Raw genomic sequence first — 21,055 nt, 5'->3', positions numbered from 1 at the left:
TTTTCTTGGTATAAGGCTTTTGGGTGGCTCAGTGTAACAGCCTGTTTCCTTCTCTCTAGAGCAAGTTTGGCATGTGAATGTTCAGCCAAAACAGTGGGCCTTATTTATGTCCAGGTTTTTGGGCTGTACATGCATGTGCTAGTACATGAACCTGCCTCTGTCTGCATTAGCTACATTTATCATTACCCCCTCACTGTGTACATGCACACACAATTTATTATTGTCACACCAGACATTCTGCATCTCTTAATTTGAATTCCTACCATGTGTACTGCAAGGTCTGAATGTATCCCACTAGGTAGGTTCAGTTGACCAAATGTCAGAAAGGCCCATGGCCCTCCTCCCTGTCTCAGAGGCATGTGGTGACTGACACCTGGCTCCCATGTGACACACCGAGATGGGTAAGTCACGAAGTGACCCTGGCCCTGGTCCCCAAATGAGCATTTGCTTTTGGTCCCATCAATGGCATCAGAGCCCGTGTGCTGCTATGGGAGGGCCAAACCCTTTGCTTTCCAGTTTGTGCAAGAGGGCAGTAGGAATGGGGTGGCCATGCCACACTGCCTGCAAGTTCCCAGAGCTGCCTCTTAGCTACTGCTCTGAGCTCACTGAGGGCCAGCTCAGGGTCTCAGATGGGCTTGTGGACACATCTCAAGTGACTAGGTCTCTACCGTGTAATTTTGGGGAGGTCGAGACTTCAGAAGAGAAGTCAAACTTTATTTAAATGTGAATAATAGTATCTCTATCGTGGAGATTTTAAAATATTGTATCTAGAAGTTTGTTTTTTTTTTTTCCTTCTCTGTATAGCCCTGGCTGTCCTGGAACTCACTTTGTAGACCAGGCTGGCCTCGAACTCAGAAATCCTCCTGCCTCTGCCTCCCGAGTGCTGGGATTAAAGGCGTGCGCCACCACACCTGGCTTCTCGAAGTTTTTAAAATTAGAAAAAATAATTCATAGTTGAAGCAGAAACCAAGTATCCTAAATATTTCCAAACTAAAATGTCCCTCTTTCTCCCTGCCTCACCTTCCCCATGCTGGGATCAGTTCTGCAGCTGTAAGTCCATCGCATACTCAAAGGGAGGCCATGGACAGGGTTATAGGAGGGCTGTGGTAGGACGGGCAGCACAGAAGTTTAGCCTATCTCTCATCAGCAATGAAAGTAACTCTGAATGTATTAAGATGACCTGAAACTGAAAGTAATAGGAGAATCCACTCAGGTGCGGGCAGGGCTACGCTTTAGGGCGGTGGTGGGTCGCAACTCGCAAAGGGTTATCCTGCACATCAGATATTTACATTACAATTTATTTCAGTAGCAAAGTTACAGTTATGAAGTAGCAACGAAAATAAGTTTATGGTTGAGGTAACACAGCATGAGGACTGCATTGAAGAGTCACAGCACTGGGAGGGGTTGAAGACCTCTGCTCTAGGGGATTGAAGAGGGCAAGACATAAAAGCAGTAACGGACTGACAGGGTTACATCAGACAGAGACTCTCCCAGCAAGGAAGCAGTCAGCAGGGTAAAGGACTGCCCCCAGGATGAGAGAAAACACTGCAAACTACACATCCTACAAGAGGTTAGTATCCAGACTGTATAAGGAGCTTCAGAAAGCTCACTAGCAAAAAACACAAATGAAACCAAAACAAACAGAGACATGACAGGATTCATGACTGAGCAGTAGACCTGGTGGGCTTGCCCAGAGAAAGCATGGAGGAGGCCACGAAATGTGGAAGGATGCCCAGAAGTCATCAGAAAAAGATAGCTCAAATCCACGAGAGCTCATTAACTCCAGGAAAATGTCTGCTACCACCAAGTTGAGACAACAGCCACTGTTGAGGAGGCAGAGGATCTCTGTGTGTGCTGGAGCTGGGCATGCTCGTTAGTGAGGCTGTTATAGACAACAATGAAGTCTTTTCTCAGAAAACCAGAGAACTGCTCTTTGTTGTAGCAGCCCAGCATTGGCTATATCTCTAAAGCCAGAACAGTCTATACTTCTGCTTGTTGAAGCCCTGTCTGCAATATCGAGATATGGAAACAAATGGAGTGGGTAAACCATGTGTGGATAAAATAGGGCACACACACACAGTGAGTTATTATTAAACCATAAAAAACATGAAATCTTGTCAGTTGAAATCACACAGGTGGAACCAGAGAGTATTCTGTTAGGTGAAGCAAGCAGGTTTAGAAAGACATGTGCCACATGCTCCCTTGTATGTTGCATATATGGAAAGTTGGCTTCCTGAAGTGAGGGAGTCTGGGAAGAGGGATGGGGTAGAGAGGGACTGATCTGTGGAGAAAGAAGTCCCAGCCTGTGTTATGCAGAGGGTGAGCTCTTACTGCAAAGAGATTGGGAGGACTTGGCATGTTTTATCATAAAGAAATGATGGTGTCCCCAAGAAGACAGATCTGTCTCAGCTGATTTAAATGTCACCCACTGTACATTCATGTCACCCATGAATACCTAAAGCTTCTGTTTTTCAAGTATCAGTTTACAAGCCTCTAACCCTGTATTCCTATTCTCTTGTAGAGTCAGATCACATTGATGGACATCCCCGTGTTCAAAGCCATCCAGCCAGAGGTCTGTACCGTGATGCAATCCCACTGGGACTCGGGCTGGGGAGGGTAATCTGATAAGCCTCGCCTCACAGATACCTGTGCCCGTTTTGAGTCGGGATTTAGGTTCAGGTGAGGAAGTCCCATCCGGCCCAGTGTGGCAGGGCAGAGCGGCTGTGCAGCCTGCCTCCTTGTCCCAGGCACAGGAGGGCTGTTAGGTCTGGAGCTTTCTCTGGGCTGACATTACACCCTGGTGGCTGCCTTGCTTCTGATTTTGAAGCTAGTTGCCATAGCAAACTGCACATGTTTATATTAAAAGCATATGTGCACTTTTAGAAGCGATAAAGGGGGAGCGTCGATTTGGGTCTTTAGAAGTGAAGAGAATGGATGAATGACATCCTCTAGCTGGTGAAGAGGTTTTAGTTATTTTACCCAGAGTTCACAAGTAACACAAACCCATTTCAGAAAGCCAAACTGAGACAAGAACCTTCCCATAGTGTCTGCACACAGGGAAAGCTACTGGGTGTGAGTGTCTCTTCCATTAGCTTCTACTTCCTGTCTTCCTCCCTCTCCCATCTTCACGTGTGGCCTCATGTGACCTCCCCAAAGGATCCACATTTACAGCTTCCCACACTGACAACATAGTTCTTTCTCTAGCCCAGTGCCATCATGTGGCCAGTGTGCAGTCACCTATGGCAAGGGGTCAGGATGAGCAGATGCGGCTGATATGCCTGGTCTTGGGTGAGCTGCAGGTAGGGAGGCCACCAGGAAGGGCCTGCTTCCCTCTGCAGCAGTGTGGTGAGAGCACACCTATCTTTACAGTGACTGCCTCTTTCTTTCTTTCTTTCTTTCTTTCTTTCTTTCTTTCTTTCTTTCTTTCTTTCTTTCTTTCTTTCTTTCTTTCTTTCTTTCTTTCTTTTCTTTCTTGTTGTTTGAGACAGGGTTTCTCTGTGTAGCCCTGGCTGTCCTGGAACTCACTTTGTAGACCAAGTCGGCCTCGAACTCAGAAATCCGCCTGCCTCTGCCTCCCGAGTGCTGGGATTAAAGGCGTGCGCCACTACGCCGGGCTGCCAGGTGACATCTTAAGGTTGTGCCCAGACATTAAAGTGCATTCATTTTCCTTTAAAATTTTATCTTGGGGGTATAAGTCTCAGAGTCAGCAGGACAACTGTCAGAGCATGGGATTCCTGGACTAGCACCCCTGGACCTGATGAATCTGCACCTCTGGGTTGGGCCTGGAACCCAGTTGGTACTAAGGTGACTGTCAGACAGTGAAGAGCCAGAGTCAACTTCTGTGAATTATTTAGAGCCACCTAGGCTTGAACTGCTAGGGTCTATGACAAGTTACCCAAAAGATGGAGGCCATTTCTCATTGTCAGACCATGGTTGGAAGGACTTGGGAGCTGCCCCACTTCTTTGCTGCTGTTGTTATTGTTAGCAGACTGAAAACTGGAACTTTTCTTTTTGGGATGCCTGCCGTGTAGTGGTAGGACCACCCCAGAGTGGAAGGACATAAATAAGGCAGTTGTACGATGTAGGGCAGACTTCCTGGGAAGCAGAGGCTAGTGTGTGAGAGGAGAGTGGGCTGGACTGCCAGCAGCTGAGCAGCTCTGTGGACCAGGCCTGAAAGGCCTGGCTGTGTGCAGAATGAATAAGCCAAGTCTATATCCTGGACTCCCTGCTGGGGGCTCCAACTGCGTGACTTTGAGTGGGGTCTCCTGTGTGCTCCGAGTGAGTGGTCTATAGCCGAAGCTCAGAACCCCAGCAGCACATTGTAAAACCAGTGGCAGTGGCTTTGTGAAACCCCAAGGCCATTCAAAGGTGTCGATCTTGATGACTCTTAAGTTCAGCCCCACATAGATAAAACATGCAGCCAGGACTTGACTCAGGCCTGTCTGCCTGCCCGCCTACTGCTACAGAGGACATGGCTTCCGCTTTTGCTGGTGTAGATGGGGCTGTGGTTTCAGAGAGCCCATGCCCAGGAAGGCTGGTGAGCCTTCCCCAGTAGGGTGGTAGTGCTGCCTGGGCTTCTGGGCTCTCCTTGGGAGGAGGTATCAGTTGTTTCTCCTTGTTGGCCATTATGCCAGTGGTCCCTGCTCTCTGCTTTCTCCATGCCTTCCTCCAAGCATCAGGGAGTCACCGTGCCTTCTGCTGACATGGTACTTAGGAGTGTGGAGTTGAGAGACACGGCCTAGTAGGCTCAGGAGGGCCGTGATTCTTGACATTGGATTTCTTCAGGGCTTCCGTCTAGCTGCCATTATGAAGAGATTCAGACATTTTTGGATAGCATCCAGAGGTGCTTCCGGAACAGTGTTCCAGGCAGTGGGATTTATATGCACACAGATGTGTCATGAAGACTTTGATGGAAGTGGGGAGATAGGAGAGACCTGAAGCCCCATGCAGTACTCAGCCATGTGTGTCTTTGAGTTTCTGGTGTTGCTGAGAAGGTAGTGCTCAGAGCCCCACTCACTCAGACCCTCGCCCCTGTGTCCCTGCCTTCCACATCTGATGCTCAGTGCCCATTGCCTGTGTGTGGGCTTGCAGATGCATGGGTGCTGATGGTGTGAAGTGAGTGGATTCTGGGACAGGCATTGTGGGGATTCAGGGGTTGCACTGGCTTCTTTCAGCTGCTTTCCGACATACCTGCTGTCCCTTACGTGCTTTTATTATTAAGAAAAGAGGGTGCTGTGATGTGTCACATCAGCTCTCCCACCTGATGTCTGGTGAGTTAGTCCTGCTGATGTCATGTAGAACCTTCCATAAGGCTACTCAAAGGCCCTTATGGTATGTTCTAGTGTTCTTGTGGTATGGTCTCTATAGAGGCTATCTAAAGAAGCAGGGTAGAGGCCATAATGACTGTGTCCTGGCCTTGGAGTCCAGGCCTGCCCTTCCCACACTGTTCTCCTAGAGTCACAGATCAGTCCTATTCAGTGAGGCAGATACACAAGGTTGAGCACTAGGAAGTGGGAATTACTGGGACAGCTTGTTGCTGCCTGTTGCAGAGTGTGATTCTAAGTCTTTAGTCATTGGGACTTTGGTAAGCATTTCACCTCTAAAAGTTTGTGTTTCCTCATTTATAGAACGGAGATGGTGAGCATCACCCATGGAAACTCATGTAAAAATACGAAGTGTATGAGAGGTACAGAGGCTGCAGTCCTGGAAGGCTGAACCAGGCATTGTGCTCAGTTATCATTTAACTCTCAGCTTTCCATGGGACAAATCCACTTACAGACAGTGATGTGAGTGCAGGAGCTAATTGTCCAGTGAACAAGTGATGGGAGCTATGTTTATACCCTTGGAGCCAGTATGTTTGTGTGTGTGTATGCGTGTATGTATATGTGTATTTATGTTTGTATGTATATATACATGTGTGTATGTGTGTGTATGTATGTGTCTGTGTATGTACCTGTGTATGTATGTATTCATGTACCTGTGTGTGTATGTATGTGTATGTATGTATGTATGTATGTATGTATGTATGTATGTGTATCTGACAGTGATGATGACGACAGTGATTTTGGTTTGTGTGTTTGTTTTTGGTAAGCAGTCCCTTGTGATGAGTTTGTAGGTGTTTATACTTACTTCCTGAGTGTTTTTATCAGTTTTGCTCATACTCCTTTGCTGCATAACCTGTCCTGTCCTTCCTTGACTGACAGGCGAGGTCAGCATTGGCCCTGAAACCTTTTAACATGGCTCCACTGGTGCTGAGTGCTTCATGCATTATGATCCAGTAAGGTGCTTAGAGTTGTGCTAGCTTTGGTGCTGAGGTCCGCGTCAGGCCTTCTCGTGGCTGTGAGTCTCTTCGATTGTTTGTTTGGTTGGTTTTTTGTTTTGTTTTGTTTTTGGACAGGGTTTCTCTGTGTACTCCTGGCTGTCCTGGAACTCACTCTGTAGACCAGGCTGGCCTCGAACTCAGAAATCTGCCTGCCTCTGCCTCCCAAATGCTGGGATTAAAGGCGTGCGCCACCACTGCCCGGCTGCTGTGAGTTTCTTTTGTTGAGATGGTGTTTAGCTGCCAATCTGCATGCAAGAGGGTAATGCTGGAGTGCCGTTCTTTTAGTCCTTTTTGGTGGATGGAGCCTGGGTGAAGCTATTTTCTAAGAGAAAAGCTTCGACTTCATAGCTAGTGTAGTTGTCCCCTCAGGGCCTCTCCCAGGCCTTGGTGCCTCCTTGGCCCTGGGACTGAACTTTGCTTGTGAGTATGAGCACGAGCAGTTGTGTGGATGCTGAGCTGAGGTGGCAAGAGGCTTGGCAGACTCCCACCAGCTTCTCTCAGCCTCTTGACACTTCCACTCTCCAGGATGCACCAGCTGCTGCTCTGTCTCAGTCTTAGTCCCCAGAGAAGACACTGCAGGTAGATAACCTGCACTGAGCCAGTGGATCCCAGCCCATTCGCTCTGCAGACCCTGGAACATGATGCTCTCTGACTGAGTAGTGGTGGCATAATCCCCTTGGGGCTGAGCGCATTCCTACATGCCATTGTCATGCTTAGAGGGTGAGTCATTCTTTCCAGCTCTTATCTGTCCTTATCCTGATGTTCCTTAAGGATCTTGATTTTCTTGTATTTTATTTGACAATGGCAGTTTTAGTTCCTAACTAAAGGTTACTTTTCCTACATTGTCCTAACACACTTGCCTGTGCACTCACATGTGTATGTGCATGCACTCAGGGTGGAGGTGGGATGGGTGCTTTAAAATAGCAAGGCCATTATTGCCACTAACTGGCAGACTGCAGGTTCAAGTTTCCTACTTTGTGGTTTTGTTTGCGGAGTTTCCTTTCTTCTGGTTGTCTCTCCCTCCTCCCTCTCACACATCTGGATGGGACACATCTGGATGGGCCTTCTTTTCTTTGCCTCCAAGGTCTTCAGAAGAAGGTGGTCTCAGACAGCTGGTTCTGGAGGTCTACTCCGAGAGGCCTTGGTGTAATCCCAGTGCGTGGAGTAGCAGCTGCTCAGGGGATCTGTCCTGACTGAATGGAGAAGGGCCAATACCCAGTGAGGGCAAGCATCTTGGCACTGTGTTTTCTGACTGGCTCAGGCCAGGGCAGCTCAGGAGCAGTGTCTCCTGGGTGCTCAGTGGTCACTTTTTTCAAAGAAAAAAAAGAGGGGTTCTGCCTGGTGGGCTCAGCCTTTTGGAGATTTGAATTCAGTGGTTCCCACTGCTGGGGCTGGAATGTAGCACTAGGACTTGTGCTCTTCTCTATGGGGGTAACCACAAGGCCTCTCATCCCAGGACTCAGGGGGACTGGCAGAGTGTAAGGAATGTGGAGGTCACAAGCATAGGACATGATTGTGCTGACCCCTGCTAACTCTTAATAAGTGACCAGTTTTATAAAGAGTTGGTAACTTAATGTACATGTAATTTTGTGGTATTCTGCTTATAGCTAGAATGCTGTTGGACCTGGATGAACTGGGTAACAGGCCCTGGTTGGATTCCTGCCTGCCAGGGCACGGGTGATGCTGCCTCAAGAAGGGGTGTGTTTGAGGGGTCCTGGTGGCTGCATCCTGCTTAACCCAGCATGTTTCGGCGTAGCATTTTGTGTCCACAGTATTCCCTACCAAGTCTGTCACACTCACAGAACGGAGGCTCCCACAGTTCCTCAGAGGTACCAAACCCCAGCATGGCAGATCTCTGTTCTCAAACTGAGCTGGGAATGGACATGGTCTTGACTGTGCTCAGCCCATGGCCTTATCAGAGTTGAGCTACTGCTTAATAACTATATATAAAACATCTGTCAGAACTGGGCTGGGTGTGGCTGCTCTCATCCCAGCTAAGATGCTGGACTACTCCTTACTCATTATGTTACAGTGTCCTTGTGCGTGATATGGGGGGTGTGATTTTGTTTTGTTTTGTTTTGAACTTACAGCAGGTACACAGGATCTTGGTCCGTGTCGGTCGTTTGCATCACTGCTGCTGCTCCGTTTGAGCTGGCTCTGTGTGTTGTGGATGGGAGGTCTTCACCGCGGGCTTATTCAGCAAAACCTATTCAGGAGCAGCACCCTGGAGGATACAGCCCTTGGGACTGGTATCCAGATGCCAGCCATCCCTAGGAGGAACTTGCACCAGGAGGAGCCTTGAACATAGGAGGAGTGGGAAAGGGATTGTATCTCATTGGTGAGGCAGGGATGAAAGGACAGTTTGTGTTAGTTCCCACCGCTGTGACCATCTGACTGACATAACTCAAGGCTGGGAGGGAGGGCTTATTTTGATTCACGGTTTGCCAGTGGCAGCCAGGCCTGGCAGCATGGAGCCTGAGGCAGCTGGCCTCGTGTCTGCAGTCAGGAAGAGAGAGGTGAGCAGTCACGCTCTGCTCTTTCTCCTTCTTGCTCAGTACTGGATCCCAGACGTGGGCTGCTACTGCTGGCCATGTTTAGGGACAACTTCAGTTAACAACTTTAAAAGTTCCCTCAGAGACTTGCCCAGAGGCTTGCTATCTGGTGACTCGAGACCCTGCCAAGTGGAGGATATTAACCATCGTGACCTAAAAAAGGAGTTTCACGTGGAATGAAGACAGATCACCGTGTGTTGGCAGCTTCCAATGCTGCTCTGCCTGGTGTTCTGGGGCTTTCCTTCCATCCTCTACTCCTCCGGGGCATCATTAAAGGATGCTGGCTACAGACAAGAGCTTCCCAGAAGTCTGTTGTTCGTCACCAGCTGAAGTTGGGACAGACACAGTGGCTGAGTGTCCAGCAAATATGGCAAGATGCAAAGCTTCTCCGGGTGCCCTTGGTCCTCACAGTTTCTGGCCACCTCTCCCCATGGTGCCCCTTCCCCACAGTCAGATCTCCCAGCAGTCAGACCCACCTTTACTCAGTCATACATCAGTCCGCTATGCCAAGGCCAGAGAGACAGGATGACAGGAACTCCAGCATGAGACAGACATGCAAATAAAAGCAGACAAGAAGTAGCCAGGTCACAGGGCACCGAAGAGTTTGGGAAAACACACAGTGAGCATGGTGTGGGTGGGTGAATGAGAGAGCCAAGGAGACCAGCAGCGCAGACCACTGCAGAAGCAGACTGAGCGCTAGCTGCACAAGTTGGTTATCACAGAGAGGGTGCTCAGGCTCTACAAGATCAGGGCTACAGGCCAAGGGACAAGGGCTGATAGTGAGGACCACAGCAGAGGAATGGCAAGAAAAGAGCCTCAGAGCTAAGGTCCAGAGACTCAGTAGCACACACAGAGCCAAACACAGGGCCCCTGGGCGTCTTCAGGGAGCAAGAGCCTATGAAAGGGCTGAACTGGGCAGGTAGCTTCTCTGGCTCTAAGGCATGTTCGGCGTGTTAGGGCAGGGAGCCTTAGGTGGGCTCAGCTCCAGAGTTGGAGTTTAGTGCTGAAGGATTTTTAAAGGAGAGAGCTTCCCCCCCCCGCCCCGCCCCGCCCCACCCTGCCCCTTTTAGCTGTCTGCTCTGAGATAGACCTCTCTGGAGTGGTGAGGATGGTCAGAGGATTCTGCAGGATTGTAGATCTGGAGAGTGGTGGTGAGAACGGGAAGGCTGGTGAGGGCCGCTTCCAGCTGCTGAGAGGGCAGGGCAAGCAGAGAAGAGGCCCGGGGCCTGAGGTAGTGGGCACGGACCCTAGAGTAGGATGATCCTAGCACAGCTCGGGACTCCGCCTGTGGGGAGGTCCAGGCAGCATGGAGAATGAAAAGGTAGATGTGGGGATGGGGGAGCGATGCGCGTGAGTGATGGCTGTGCTGTGGGGCAGGGGCTGCGATGAGGGTCTGAGGGCAAGAAGGGGAAAGTGGAGCTGTACCAAAAGGCAAGAGAATAGACAGCACTGTGGACGAACCCACGCCACGAAAAAAACAAAAGTGAGTTTGGCCTGTGACCCAGGAGGGTGAGACCCAGAGTGGACAGCCACCTTCCCTGGGTGCCAGGCATTAGGTCTGAAGAGATGCTCCCCATCTTCCTGTCTCACTGTGTGTAGCCTTAGAGAGAACTGCCTCTGGACAGTGAAGAAGTGGGGCATTGAGAACCAAATGCTTGAGGCAGAGGGGCATTGTGTAAAGAATTATTTCAACTTACCCTCATGTGGAGCTGGAGACTTGACTGCCATCTGTGGGACACTTGCTGCAATGTCCATAGGCTGGACTGCAGGAGCCCAGGGCTCAGTGCAGGCCCACAGTTCCCCAGCAGGGGTGTACTGGGGCTCAGGGAGACACTGCTGTGTGGGTCAGGAGCTGACCCTCCGGCCTATTGCCTGGCTGTGCTGCTGCCTGCTCTGAAGACATGGACATTCCAGAGAGCGGAGATCAGTGTTGGATGGGAGACAAACCCTGCGTGTCCTCTATTCCCTTTGGCTCTGGGAGACGGGAGAGCTGCCAGCAGGCAGTCGCCTGTGGTGAGGAGCGAGGTTTCACTGACATCATTGAAAGCCCTCTCTTAGGTCAAGTTCTGGGCAGTGTGCACAGACCATTTCCCTCTACGTTACCCAGCGAAGCCACAGTTACTTCTCCTTTCATGGATGGCAAAGCCCTCTTCAGCCCTGGCTCCCATTTTTCCTTTGGAGCCAGAGACGTGTTTCTCTGAGCATCTTCCTGACCTGCCTAGAACCTTCCCTGCTCTCTTGTGCTCAGGAGGCAGGCCGTACTCCTTCAGCATCCCATGGGCCCTGTAACAGCTAGCCTGCCTTGCTAGTTCTCCCTCATGTTCCCTCCCATTTTACTCCTGCAGGCTGCCCCTTCACCTGGAGCATCCAGATGCCTCAGGAGATGGGGTGCATGTGCAGCTACAGCTTCAGGGTTCGGTGGCTTCCTTTAACCCACTCCTGTAGACACCTGCTGCTTAAAGTCTGCCTCCTTCCTAGATTATAACCGCAGGACACGGCTCCCGCAGGGCTCTTACCCCCCCCCCCCTCTCCTGGGACCTACTGTGGTGCCCAGTGCTGTTTGCTGACTGTATTTAGGGTGAAACTGTTGTGATGAGTCCCCTCCCTGCCTGCTGTCTGTGCAGTGCTGCCTCCCTCTGTTCAAACTATAGAATGCACTTGTCCTCCAGTGAGACTGATGGCTCCCAGCACAGGGCTCATCAGAGTGGATGCCAGCAAGCACTAAAGGCCTCCCTCTGCTGCTGCTGCTCTCCGTTTACAGCTGTCGTTTGTTCTTTGGTCTCTAGTTTTTTTTTTTTTCCTGTCTAGTGACTCTTGTCACTCTGGAAACACAGTAGAAAAGGGTTCTCCTCAGCTGAAGCGTGGAGACAGGAGTCAGGTCTGGCTGTCGACCTGGCTAGCAGCTCAGCAGAATTAATGCACTTTGGAACTTTGAGACTCATTTTTTCTCTTTTCTTGAACATGGGTATGACATGAGTACTGGTGAAAAACCAAATTTCCTTTTAAGTGAATTAATAGACACTAAGCAGAGGCCTTGCTCCCAACACAGAACAGGGCCTCCCAGAGCGGCTGTTTTCACCCCAGGCTGGCTCCCGCTCCATAGGGGCAGCGGGGAAGGACAGTCTGTCTGGGCTCTGGCTTTGGGAGCAACAGCTTGATTTCAGGCAGTGTAATGGGGGAAGGCGTGACAAGCCCTGCTGGTGAGCTCTGAGGAAGATGACTCTGTTCTCTGCTGGGAGGCCCAAGGCCAGCGCCTTTACTCTTGCTGTAAAATAGCTGGGAGGGAGGGGCCTTCAAGGTGGCTTAAGGGCTTTGCTGTGCCAGGAGCCTGGTGACCTGAGTTTGAGCCCCAGAACACATAAAGGTGGAGGAAGACTCCAACTCCACAGAGCTGTGGTACATGTCCCCCNCNCCNCCCCCCCCCCCCAACACACACACAGAGAGGGAGAGAGACATCAGGAGAGGAGAGGTAGTGGACTGTAGTATGGGTACAGGTGACTGTGTAGGCAGAGGACCTATGACTCATTTCTTCATTCTGAGAGAGGAGACAAGTGTTGTGGTAAATCTCCTCCCAAATATTCTCCGGCAATGAAAACACACAACACAGTTAATATGATTACATGCTGTGTGCCTAGATTGGGCAGATCTACTGCTACACTACCATCTTCCAAAAGCTTATGTGACCCCTTAGAGCTTGCAGTTTCTCCAGACCATGTGCTTCTGCTCCGCTTTTCTTCCTCCTCCTCTGCATCCTCTCTACCATTTTCTCTTTCTCTCTCCCACCTTCTGCTCCACCTTCCCTTTTATCTGCCCAATCATCAGCTCTCCTTTATTTTACAAATTAAGGTGGGAAGCAGGTTTACAGGAAATCACCTGAGTGCTGACTCATTCCTTGTTCACAGCCACTCACTGGAGAAGGAATTAACATCAAATATAATTAGCCCCAGGGCTACCCACAACAGACCAGGACAGAATGGGACAATCCACAGCACCCACTGTGGAGGAGAGGCATGTTCCAAAGCATGTCTGTCAGTATGATCAAGGACCTAAGCACTCAGAGGAGGAAATGCTGTTGTAAGCCACCTGGCCCCTTTGAGTCTGCATTTTTCTGCTTGCAGAATGGGATGCTGACATGGTGAATAATTCAAAAGACTGGACCTGAGACTGAATGATGCGTAAGTGTTCAGTTTCATTGAGGCACAGTCGGTAAATAACAAACTAAGCATGGCAAAGGCAATGAGTTGATTTTTGATGATGGTGTGTGCATGGGAAATACCCCTTGTCAGTGACACTCACTCTAGCCCCCTTCCCCTCTCTGTTCCCTGACTTTTATCCTTAACATTCTGCTGTTTTGAATTTTTGGCTATTCTAGTTTTTTGCCTGCTAGGATTTTGATTATATTTGCTTTGAGTCCATAGATAGATCTGGAAAGAATAAACATCTTAATGAAGTTGAGTCACTTGGACCATGAACATTTATGTTCTAATTTCATCTCTTTTCCTGGAACAAATTCCATGATCAAAAGGAACTCGGGAGGAAAGGGTTTTCTTCAGCTCACTGGTCACCATCCATGCTTAAAGGAAGTGTGGGCAGGAACTTGGAGCAGAAACCATTGGTGAATGTTGCTTGCTGGCTTGCTCAAGGCTCATGCTTAGCTAGCTTTTTTTTTAATACAGTTCAGGACCGACTGCGACTGCATAGGGATGGTGCCGCCCACAGTGTCTTGGACTTGATCACATCGGTTAGTAATTGAGACACTTCCCTGCAAGAACACTCTGATTACCAAAATAAATGATGGAAGATGTAAGCACATGGAGACACATGGTGTCCTGGTTAGCTTTAATTGTCAGTTTCTCAGAGTTGAGAGTCACATGATAGGAAGATTTCATTTGAGAAATTGCCTAGATTAGACTGACTTTTAAAAAATGTTAAACCGTACTGGGCAGTGGTGGTGGCGCACGCCTTTAATCCCAGCACTTGGGAGGCAGAGGCAGGCGGATTTCTGAGTTCGAGGCCAGCCTGGTCTACAGAGTGAGTTCCAGGACAGCCAGGGCTACACAGAGAAACCCTGTCTCCAAAAACAAAAACAAAAACAAAAACAAAACAAACAAACAAACAAAAAAGTTAAAGTTAAACCAACCTTGTGTTTCTTGGTAAGTCCTGCTTGAGCATGGTATAGAATTCTTTTGGTAGATTATTAGATTTATTTCATTAAGTCTTTTTTTTTTTTCTTAGAATTTTTATATCTATTCATGATAAGGTATATTGGTATTTTTATATCTCTCTAAAATATTTATAGTTTTGGTAACAGTGTAATATTTAATTTTTTATTTTAATTATTGAGGTGTGTGTGTGTGATATGTGTGTGTGTGTGTGTGTGTGTGTGTGTGTGTGATGTGTGTGTGTGTGTGTGTGTGTGTGTGTGTGTGTGTGTGTGTGAGAGGATACACCCATGCTATGGAATGCATTTGGAAGTCAGAAGGCAACTTTTGGGTGTCAGTTCTCTCCTCGTACTGTGGGTTCTAGGATTTGAACTCAGGTCATCAGGCCTGCGCAGCAAGTGCTGTAACCCATGGAGCTACCTCACTGTGTCAGTATAATGTTGATCTTCTTCTTAGCAGAGGCTGGATGAAAGAACTTGTAGAAAACTGTTGTGACTTCTTGCTTAAACGTTTTACAGATTTCACTCCAGAACCACTTAGGCATAAGTTTTCTTTGTGCAAATTTCATTAACTTTTCATTTAAAAAAAGATTTATTTTTGTATATATGACACACTAGAAGAGGGCATCTGATCCCATTTCAGATGGTTGTGGTCCACCATGTTATTGCTGGCTGGAAATTGAACTCAGGATCTCTGGAAGAGCAGCCAGTGCTCTTAACAGCTGAGCCATCTCTCCAGCCCAACTTTTCCTTTTAAGTAGAATTTATTTTTAAGAAACTGAGGCTGTAATCCTGTAGAGACTTGATGCCCCAGGGAGGGGGCACCTCTAAGAGGCAAAGGAGAGGGGAAATGGGGATAGATCTCTGTGAGGGGGAACTTGAAGGGGAGCACCATTTGGGATATAAATAAATAAAATAATAGTAATAATAAAAGAAGCTGGGGCTGGAGAGTGGCTCAGCCCGTTAAGAGCATTGGCTGTTCTTCCAGAAAAAGACCTGGGTTCAATTCCCAGCATCCACATGGCAATTTACAACCATTTATAGCTGCTGTACTAGGGGGTATAATGTCCTTTCCTGGCTTCTGAGGGTACTACATGCATGTTGTGCATGGACATACATTCAGACAATCATACACATAAAATCTCAAACTATATATTTTTTTAAGTTTCCAGTTCACAGAAAAACTGAGCACAAAGTCCATGTAGTTCCTACTTGGCAGCCCACTCCCAACTGTTGCAGCATATGAGTTAGAGTCAACTAACCAGCCCTGACACATCAGCATCCACCGTGAGAAACGTGTGGCAGCACACACACACATGAGTTATAGAGAACACGCGTAGTGCCTGAAACTCCTCCCCACTCTGCATGCTACTCTCCTTCTCTCCTGCACTAACAGGGTCCCTTTAGAGTGGCAGAGTTTCGCCTCTTCAGGATGGCTTTAACCCAAGTAATCGCACCTCTGTCTCCTGATACCAGTGTACATTCTCTTCTTAGTGCTTAGTCCTCTATGTCTGGCTATACTGTACCATAGTTACATCTTGTTCCTACCCAGTCTGGACAACTGTGAAGGAAGAACTTAGGAATATTCATCTGCAGGCTTTTGTGTACACTTGAGATTTTTTTTTAAACTACTTTGGACAAATGCCATGGAGGGTGATTTCTGCATTGTTCTAGAAAGGGTTTTAAAAGAAATAAAAAAATATTTTTTAAAAAAGATTTATTTATTATTATACATAAGTACACTGTAGCTGTCTTCAGATGCACCAGAAGAGGGTGTAGGATCTCATTATGGATGGTTGTGAGCCACCATGTGGTTGCTGGGATTTGAACTCAGGACCTCTAGAAGAACAGTTAGTTGGTGCTCTTAACCACTGAGCCATCTCTCCAGCCCCATAAAAGTATTTTTAAATGATTTATTTATTTTTATTTTGTGCATATTAGTGTTTTGCTTGCATATATGTATGCACACCACATGTGAACAGATGCCCTCAGGGGCCAGAAGAGGGCATTGGAGCCCCTGGAACTGGGGTCACAGGTGTTGCTGGGTTCTCTGTGGGTCCTCTGCCAGAGCAGCCAGTGCCCTTCACTGAGGGTCTCTAGCCTTGTGTGGAGGGGTCTAGCAGAGGTCGCCCCTTGGGTACCTTCATTATGAGTTTTGCTCAGCCTCAACTCGGCACGGCTGTGCCCAAGTCCGTTCCTGTTGGTGCGTGTCAGCTGTTTGTGTTTTTGCCAGAAATCCATCTTGTCAAAGGATGCAGCGGCAAATGGAAGTTCTCCTGATGAGCTCCTCACCTCTGTTGTCTGCACTCTGGAGCTGGCTGCTCTGTTGCCCTGGGATCTCCTCAGGTCTCTGTGCTATTGGAGTTAATGAGATCCAGTTTTCAGTCACTGGGACAGTGGCTTTGGGATACAGGCTTTATTTTCAATATGCTCTTCTGAGGAAATGTAGCTATTTTTTCTCAGTTGATACCAACTTATGGTCCTACTCCTGAAGGGCTCACGATAGTACAAGATGCTTCCATGTGCCCGGGATGACAGCTTTCCTTGTCCTCCCTGTCACAGAGGCTAGACTCTCTCCCTTTTGAAAGGGATTTATGCAGGCAGGTCCTGTCATTAAGTTTGTGTTCCTGTTGACCCTGGGTTGGTTGGAAGTACGGCAGCTCAGGTTACCTTTGGTTTGTACCTATCCCCAAATGCTTAGTGAGAGAATTCTTGCCCCTGGTCACATGGCACTGGCACAGAGCAAGGACTACCCACCTTCCACAGACAGATAAAGGGAAATGAGACCTTATTTTGTGACTAAGGAACTTAGCTTGGACAGGCTAGTGTCATGGTTTGATTCCTGATGCTGGGACAAAAGCATCGTGACCAAAGCAAAATAGGGAAGAGATGGTTTATTTCTGATTATACTTCCAGGTCACAGGCCATTATTGAGGGAAGTTAGGGCAGAAACTCAAACAGGACCTTGGAGGTTACTGCTTGCTGGCTTGCTCACAGGCTCATGCTCAGCTAGCTTCCTAAGCCAGGACAATCTGTTCAAGGAGCAGTCCTGTGCACAGTGGCCTGGGCCCTCACGTCACTGAACAGTTGAGACAGTCCCCCACAGACATACCCATGAGCCAGTTTAATCTGGGTAATTTTTTATTTGAGGCTTTTCTCTGAGATGACTTTAAGCCCTGCCAAGTTGACAGTTAAAATTAACTGGGCTCTGGAGGGACTGGAGAGATGCCTCAGATGTTAAGAGCAGTAGCTGCTTCTCCGAGGATCTGGGTTCAGTTCCCAGCACCGACATGGCAGCTCACGACTGTCTGTGACTGGATCCAAGAGCTCCAATGTCATCCGTCATGGACACCAAGCACATGTGCAGGTAAAACACTCATGTGTAAAGTAAAAATTAGCCAGGACAGCTGGAAATGAACTTAATGTACAAACTAGCAAGCTACCATATGGGACTTCATACATATTTCACTTTGGTTGACATTCCCCTGTCCCCGGTGTGTGCTTACCTTCAGAACTGTTTATTGTAAAGGCAAAAAACAGAAGTCTCTTAGACAGCTAGCTGCGAGCTGCAGAGTGTGGCTTGGGTGTGAGACAGAGCTGGGTGGCTCCTAGCTGATGGAGGAGGGGCTTCTAGCAGCCCCTGCATCAGCTTAGGCTCTCTGTGGAATGGCTCGAATGGCTCGTGTCCGTTGGTGTTCTGAGGCAGGTCAGGAAGAAGTGGGCTGTGAACAGCTAATGGCAGACCCAGGCATCTGGCTCCTGTTAGGCTCTGTTGCCCTAATACTGTGAGCATTCAAGTAGAAGTCTTAGACTGCAGACCCTTGGGGAAATTGACTGGTCTTCAAGATGGCCAACAGTTTGTTTGCCAAGCGCCGTTTGACTGTATGCCAGAGCTCTACTGAGGAGCCACTGCTTGGCTGGCAGCAATGAGCCCGCCTGCTGCTATGGCTGAGCCTGGCACGCTGGCGTACACACAGGGAGGCTGCCATGGTTCTGCAGGCCTACTCGGAGAGCCATGGTTTCATGGGAGCTGAGCCTGAGCAAGTCCCTCTGCCTTCTCGGAAGGCTTGCTTAATGAAATGGAGCAGAACAGAAGCTGCCTCAGCTCCCCAGGGACTCCCTGGCTCGGAAAGGCAAGACTGGGCTGAATTCATTGGTGTGGCTCACCTCCCAGCTACTATTGGTTATATAAATGAGGGAAACCTTTCAATCCACCATCATATATGTTGCTGGGAGATGGGTCCTTGACGCCATGTTGTCCTTTAGAAGAGGAAACTGGGGATAGGGGGTGGGGGTAGGTGGTATAAGACTTTGATCTCATGGGAGGGATAGAATTGTTCTAGAACTTTCAAGGGCTGCTGCTGCTTAGTGTGAAATGAGACTCAGACCTTCCCTGGGGACCAGTCATCAGTGGGATGACCCTGCTGTGCCTTTCTATTTTTTTTTTTAAATATTTATTTATTATATGTGAGCACACTGTAGCTGTCTTCAGACACTCAAGAAGAGGGTGTCAGATTTCGTTATGGATGGTTGTGAGCCACCATGTGGTTGCTGGGATTTGAACTTGGGATCTTCGGAAGAGCAGTCAGTGCTCTTACCACTGAGCCATCTCCCCAGCCCTGCTGTGCCTTTCTTGAGGATAAAGAGAGGATGTAGGTATGTTGCGCTGTAAGCTCCAGGAGAAGATGCTCTGTTTGGGGTGGGGCTTCCATATGCCACTGCCTCGGTTTAGGAGTTCCATTTGCAATCTTTTGTTGAAACCTAAACAAGAAATCGGGCTGACTGAATGTGAAGGACCAAGTGTAAATCAGGAGTACCGAATGTGTTGGCTGCCCTGGAGTATTGTTTTTTTCCTCACAGCTCCAACTTTATTACATATGTTTGTTTGTTTGTTTGTTGGGGGGGCAGTTGTGTATGCCACATCACGTGTGTGGCGATCAGAAAGTAGCTTGTGAGAGCTGCTTCTCTCCTTAAACCAAGCACGTGGGTCTTGGGGACAGATGCAGGGTTATGGGGCTTGGCAGTAAGCACCTTCGTGCTCTGAGCCATCTTGCCAGCTCTCACTCTCAGCTTCATATCCGACAGGAACGGCCCTGTAGTTGTTTGGGCAGTTGTACTGTAATGACTTCCACGCACAATCCACCCATCAAACATTTCCATCATTCTCAGGAGCTAGGAAATCTTATGCCCTTTTTTTTTTTTTTTTTTTTTTTTAATGAGGAGGTTGAAGTCTGGGGTTGTGGTCCTAGGGCTGGTGAAGGTGACTGGCTGCAGGCTCTGTGTGACAGATGGCAGTGTGCTCTGCATTGTAGGTTGCATGTTGATTTTATTGTCACAATTTGAATTTTTTTATTCTTTTCATAAAGTTGATAAATGATTTTTGCATATGGGAGAGGGAGAAGCAGGCAAAATGATTATGGTGGGAGAGATGTTATTTTCATTCAAATTGCACACCCATATGTGTAGGGTCCTGAGGGGCTGCTTGCTATTGTAGCTATTGTAGCTTTGTAGTGGCCTCAAATGCCTCTGAGAATTGGGACCCTGGGAGCTCAGCCTGGAGAGACATGCCACTGGCAGCCAGCTAGGTTGTGCCAGGATAACCATCTCCGGGTCAAATTCCTGCTTCCCAGAACAGACAAGGAGGGAAGGGTCTCCTGTCTTCTTTTTAGGGAAATGTGCTGTGTATGTTTGCCACATGGATTAGGGCTCAGGCTTTGAGGCTCTGTTCCACCACAAGCTAGTGGTGTCAGCTAGGACAGATTAGGGAAAAATCTCTACATCTTCATCAGCATCTCTATACAATGTGTTAATTAGCAAACTTAACCTCTTGAGGTGCTGGGAAGGGGGTAGGGGATGTGATGGTGACCTTCAGTCCCCAACCCCCAACCCCAGCTGGGACACACAGTGAGTGGTTACTGTTAAGGCTCCTTACTCCTCCTCCTGGTGTCTGTCATCATCACCCAGATGGTGTGATGGGACCTGCAGTGATGTGGACACCTGCAGGTCCCTCCCAGAAGACCCACCAGAGGTAGGCACCATAGGCTGTTTCCTGAAAAGGCCACTGGGTGCTTTGTCCTGTGCTCTGCTCCCTGGTCAGCCTTGTCCCGTGTCTTAGTCACTGTTCTCTTGCTGTGAAGAGACACTATGACCATGGCAACTATTATGAAGGAAAACATTTAATTCGGGACTTGTTCCAGTTTTAGAGGATTAGCCTGTGGTTATCATATTGGGAGCATGGCAGCAGGCAAGGCAGTCATGGCAGGCCCGGTGCTGGAGAAGTAGTTGAGATCTATATCCCAATCTGAAGGCAGAGACAGAATGAGGGGTTGGGGGAGGGGGGCAGACAGAGAGACAGACACAAACAGACACACAAGAGATAGACAGACAGACAGACTAACTTAGACTGAATCTGGCTTGGCCTTTTGAAATCTCAGAGGCCACCCCCAGTGACATAATTCCTCCAACAAGGCCTTACCTCCTCATCCTTGTAATCTTTTCAAACAGTTTCACTCCCTGGAGACTAAGCATTTCCGTGTATGAGCCTCTAGGGCACGGTCTTAGCCCACCACACCCTGCTTTCCCAACTCTGTTGGCCTCTCCTCTGCCTTAGGGCGCCTGGTTCTCCTCTCTGTGCTAGCGGCTCAGATTTCCCCATGCCAGTTGCCCTGGTGTGTCCTCTGGTCCCTGAGAGAGCTCAGGAAACGAGACCACTCTTCTAGATGGTTTTGGGTGTGTCTAACTCCTTTGATGGTGGGGTCTAATTGTAATATTTTTACTATAATGATCACATGTCTTCCTCTGACCTGCCAGCTGGCGTGTTGGGAGCACAGCTCCTCATGAGACTTTCTTAGCTTGGAACCTGGGCCTTATGGCTTTGCTGCTGCGCAGTCATGGACAGCTTGTATAGATCCTCCAGTCCCTGTGCTTCAGGGTTCAGGGTGGCGCTTTTCTTCTTTAAACCTGCCACCACCACTTCAAAGCCTGGAAACATTGCCTTATTGTGCATTGGGGATGGGAACC

General features: G+C 48.6%; 1 protein-coding gene across 5 annotated transcripts in view; it reads left to right on the top strand.

Moving 5' to 3' along the window:
* Ralgps1 (Ral GEF with PH domain and SH3 binding motif 1) overlaps positions 1 to 21,055 on the top strand; it is a 215,184-nt gene that overhangs the window by 19,174 nt on the left and 174,955 nt on the right. For all 5 annotated transcript variants that reach the window (XM_021195029.2, XM_021195028.2, XM_021195034.2 and 2 more), the window contains one exon: positions 2,522 to 2,572. In XM_021195029.2, coding sequence (XP_021050688.1) covers positions 2,522 to 2,572 — 51 coding nt within the window. The remainder of the gene's footprint in view (positions 1 to 2,521; positions 2,573 to 21,055) is intronic.

Source organism: Mus pahari, chromosome 3 (assembly GCF_900095145.1).
Source record: "Mus pahari chromosome 3, PAHARI_EIJ_v1.1, whole genome shotgun sequence".
Lineage (NCBI taxonomy): Eukaryota > Metazoa > Chordata > Mammalia > Rodentia > Muridae > Mus > Mus pahari.
This window is presented reverse-complemented; position numbering and strand designations above follow the sequence as displayed.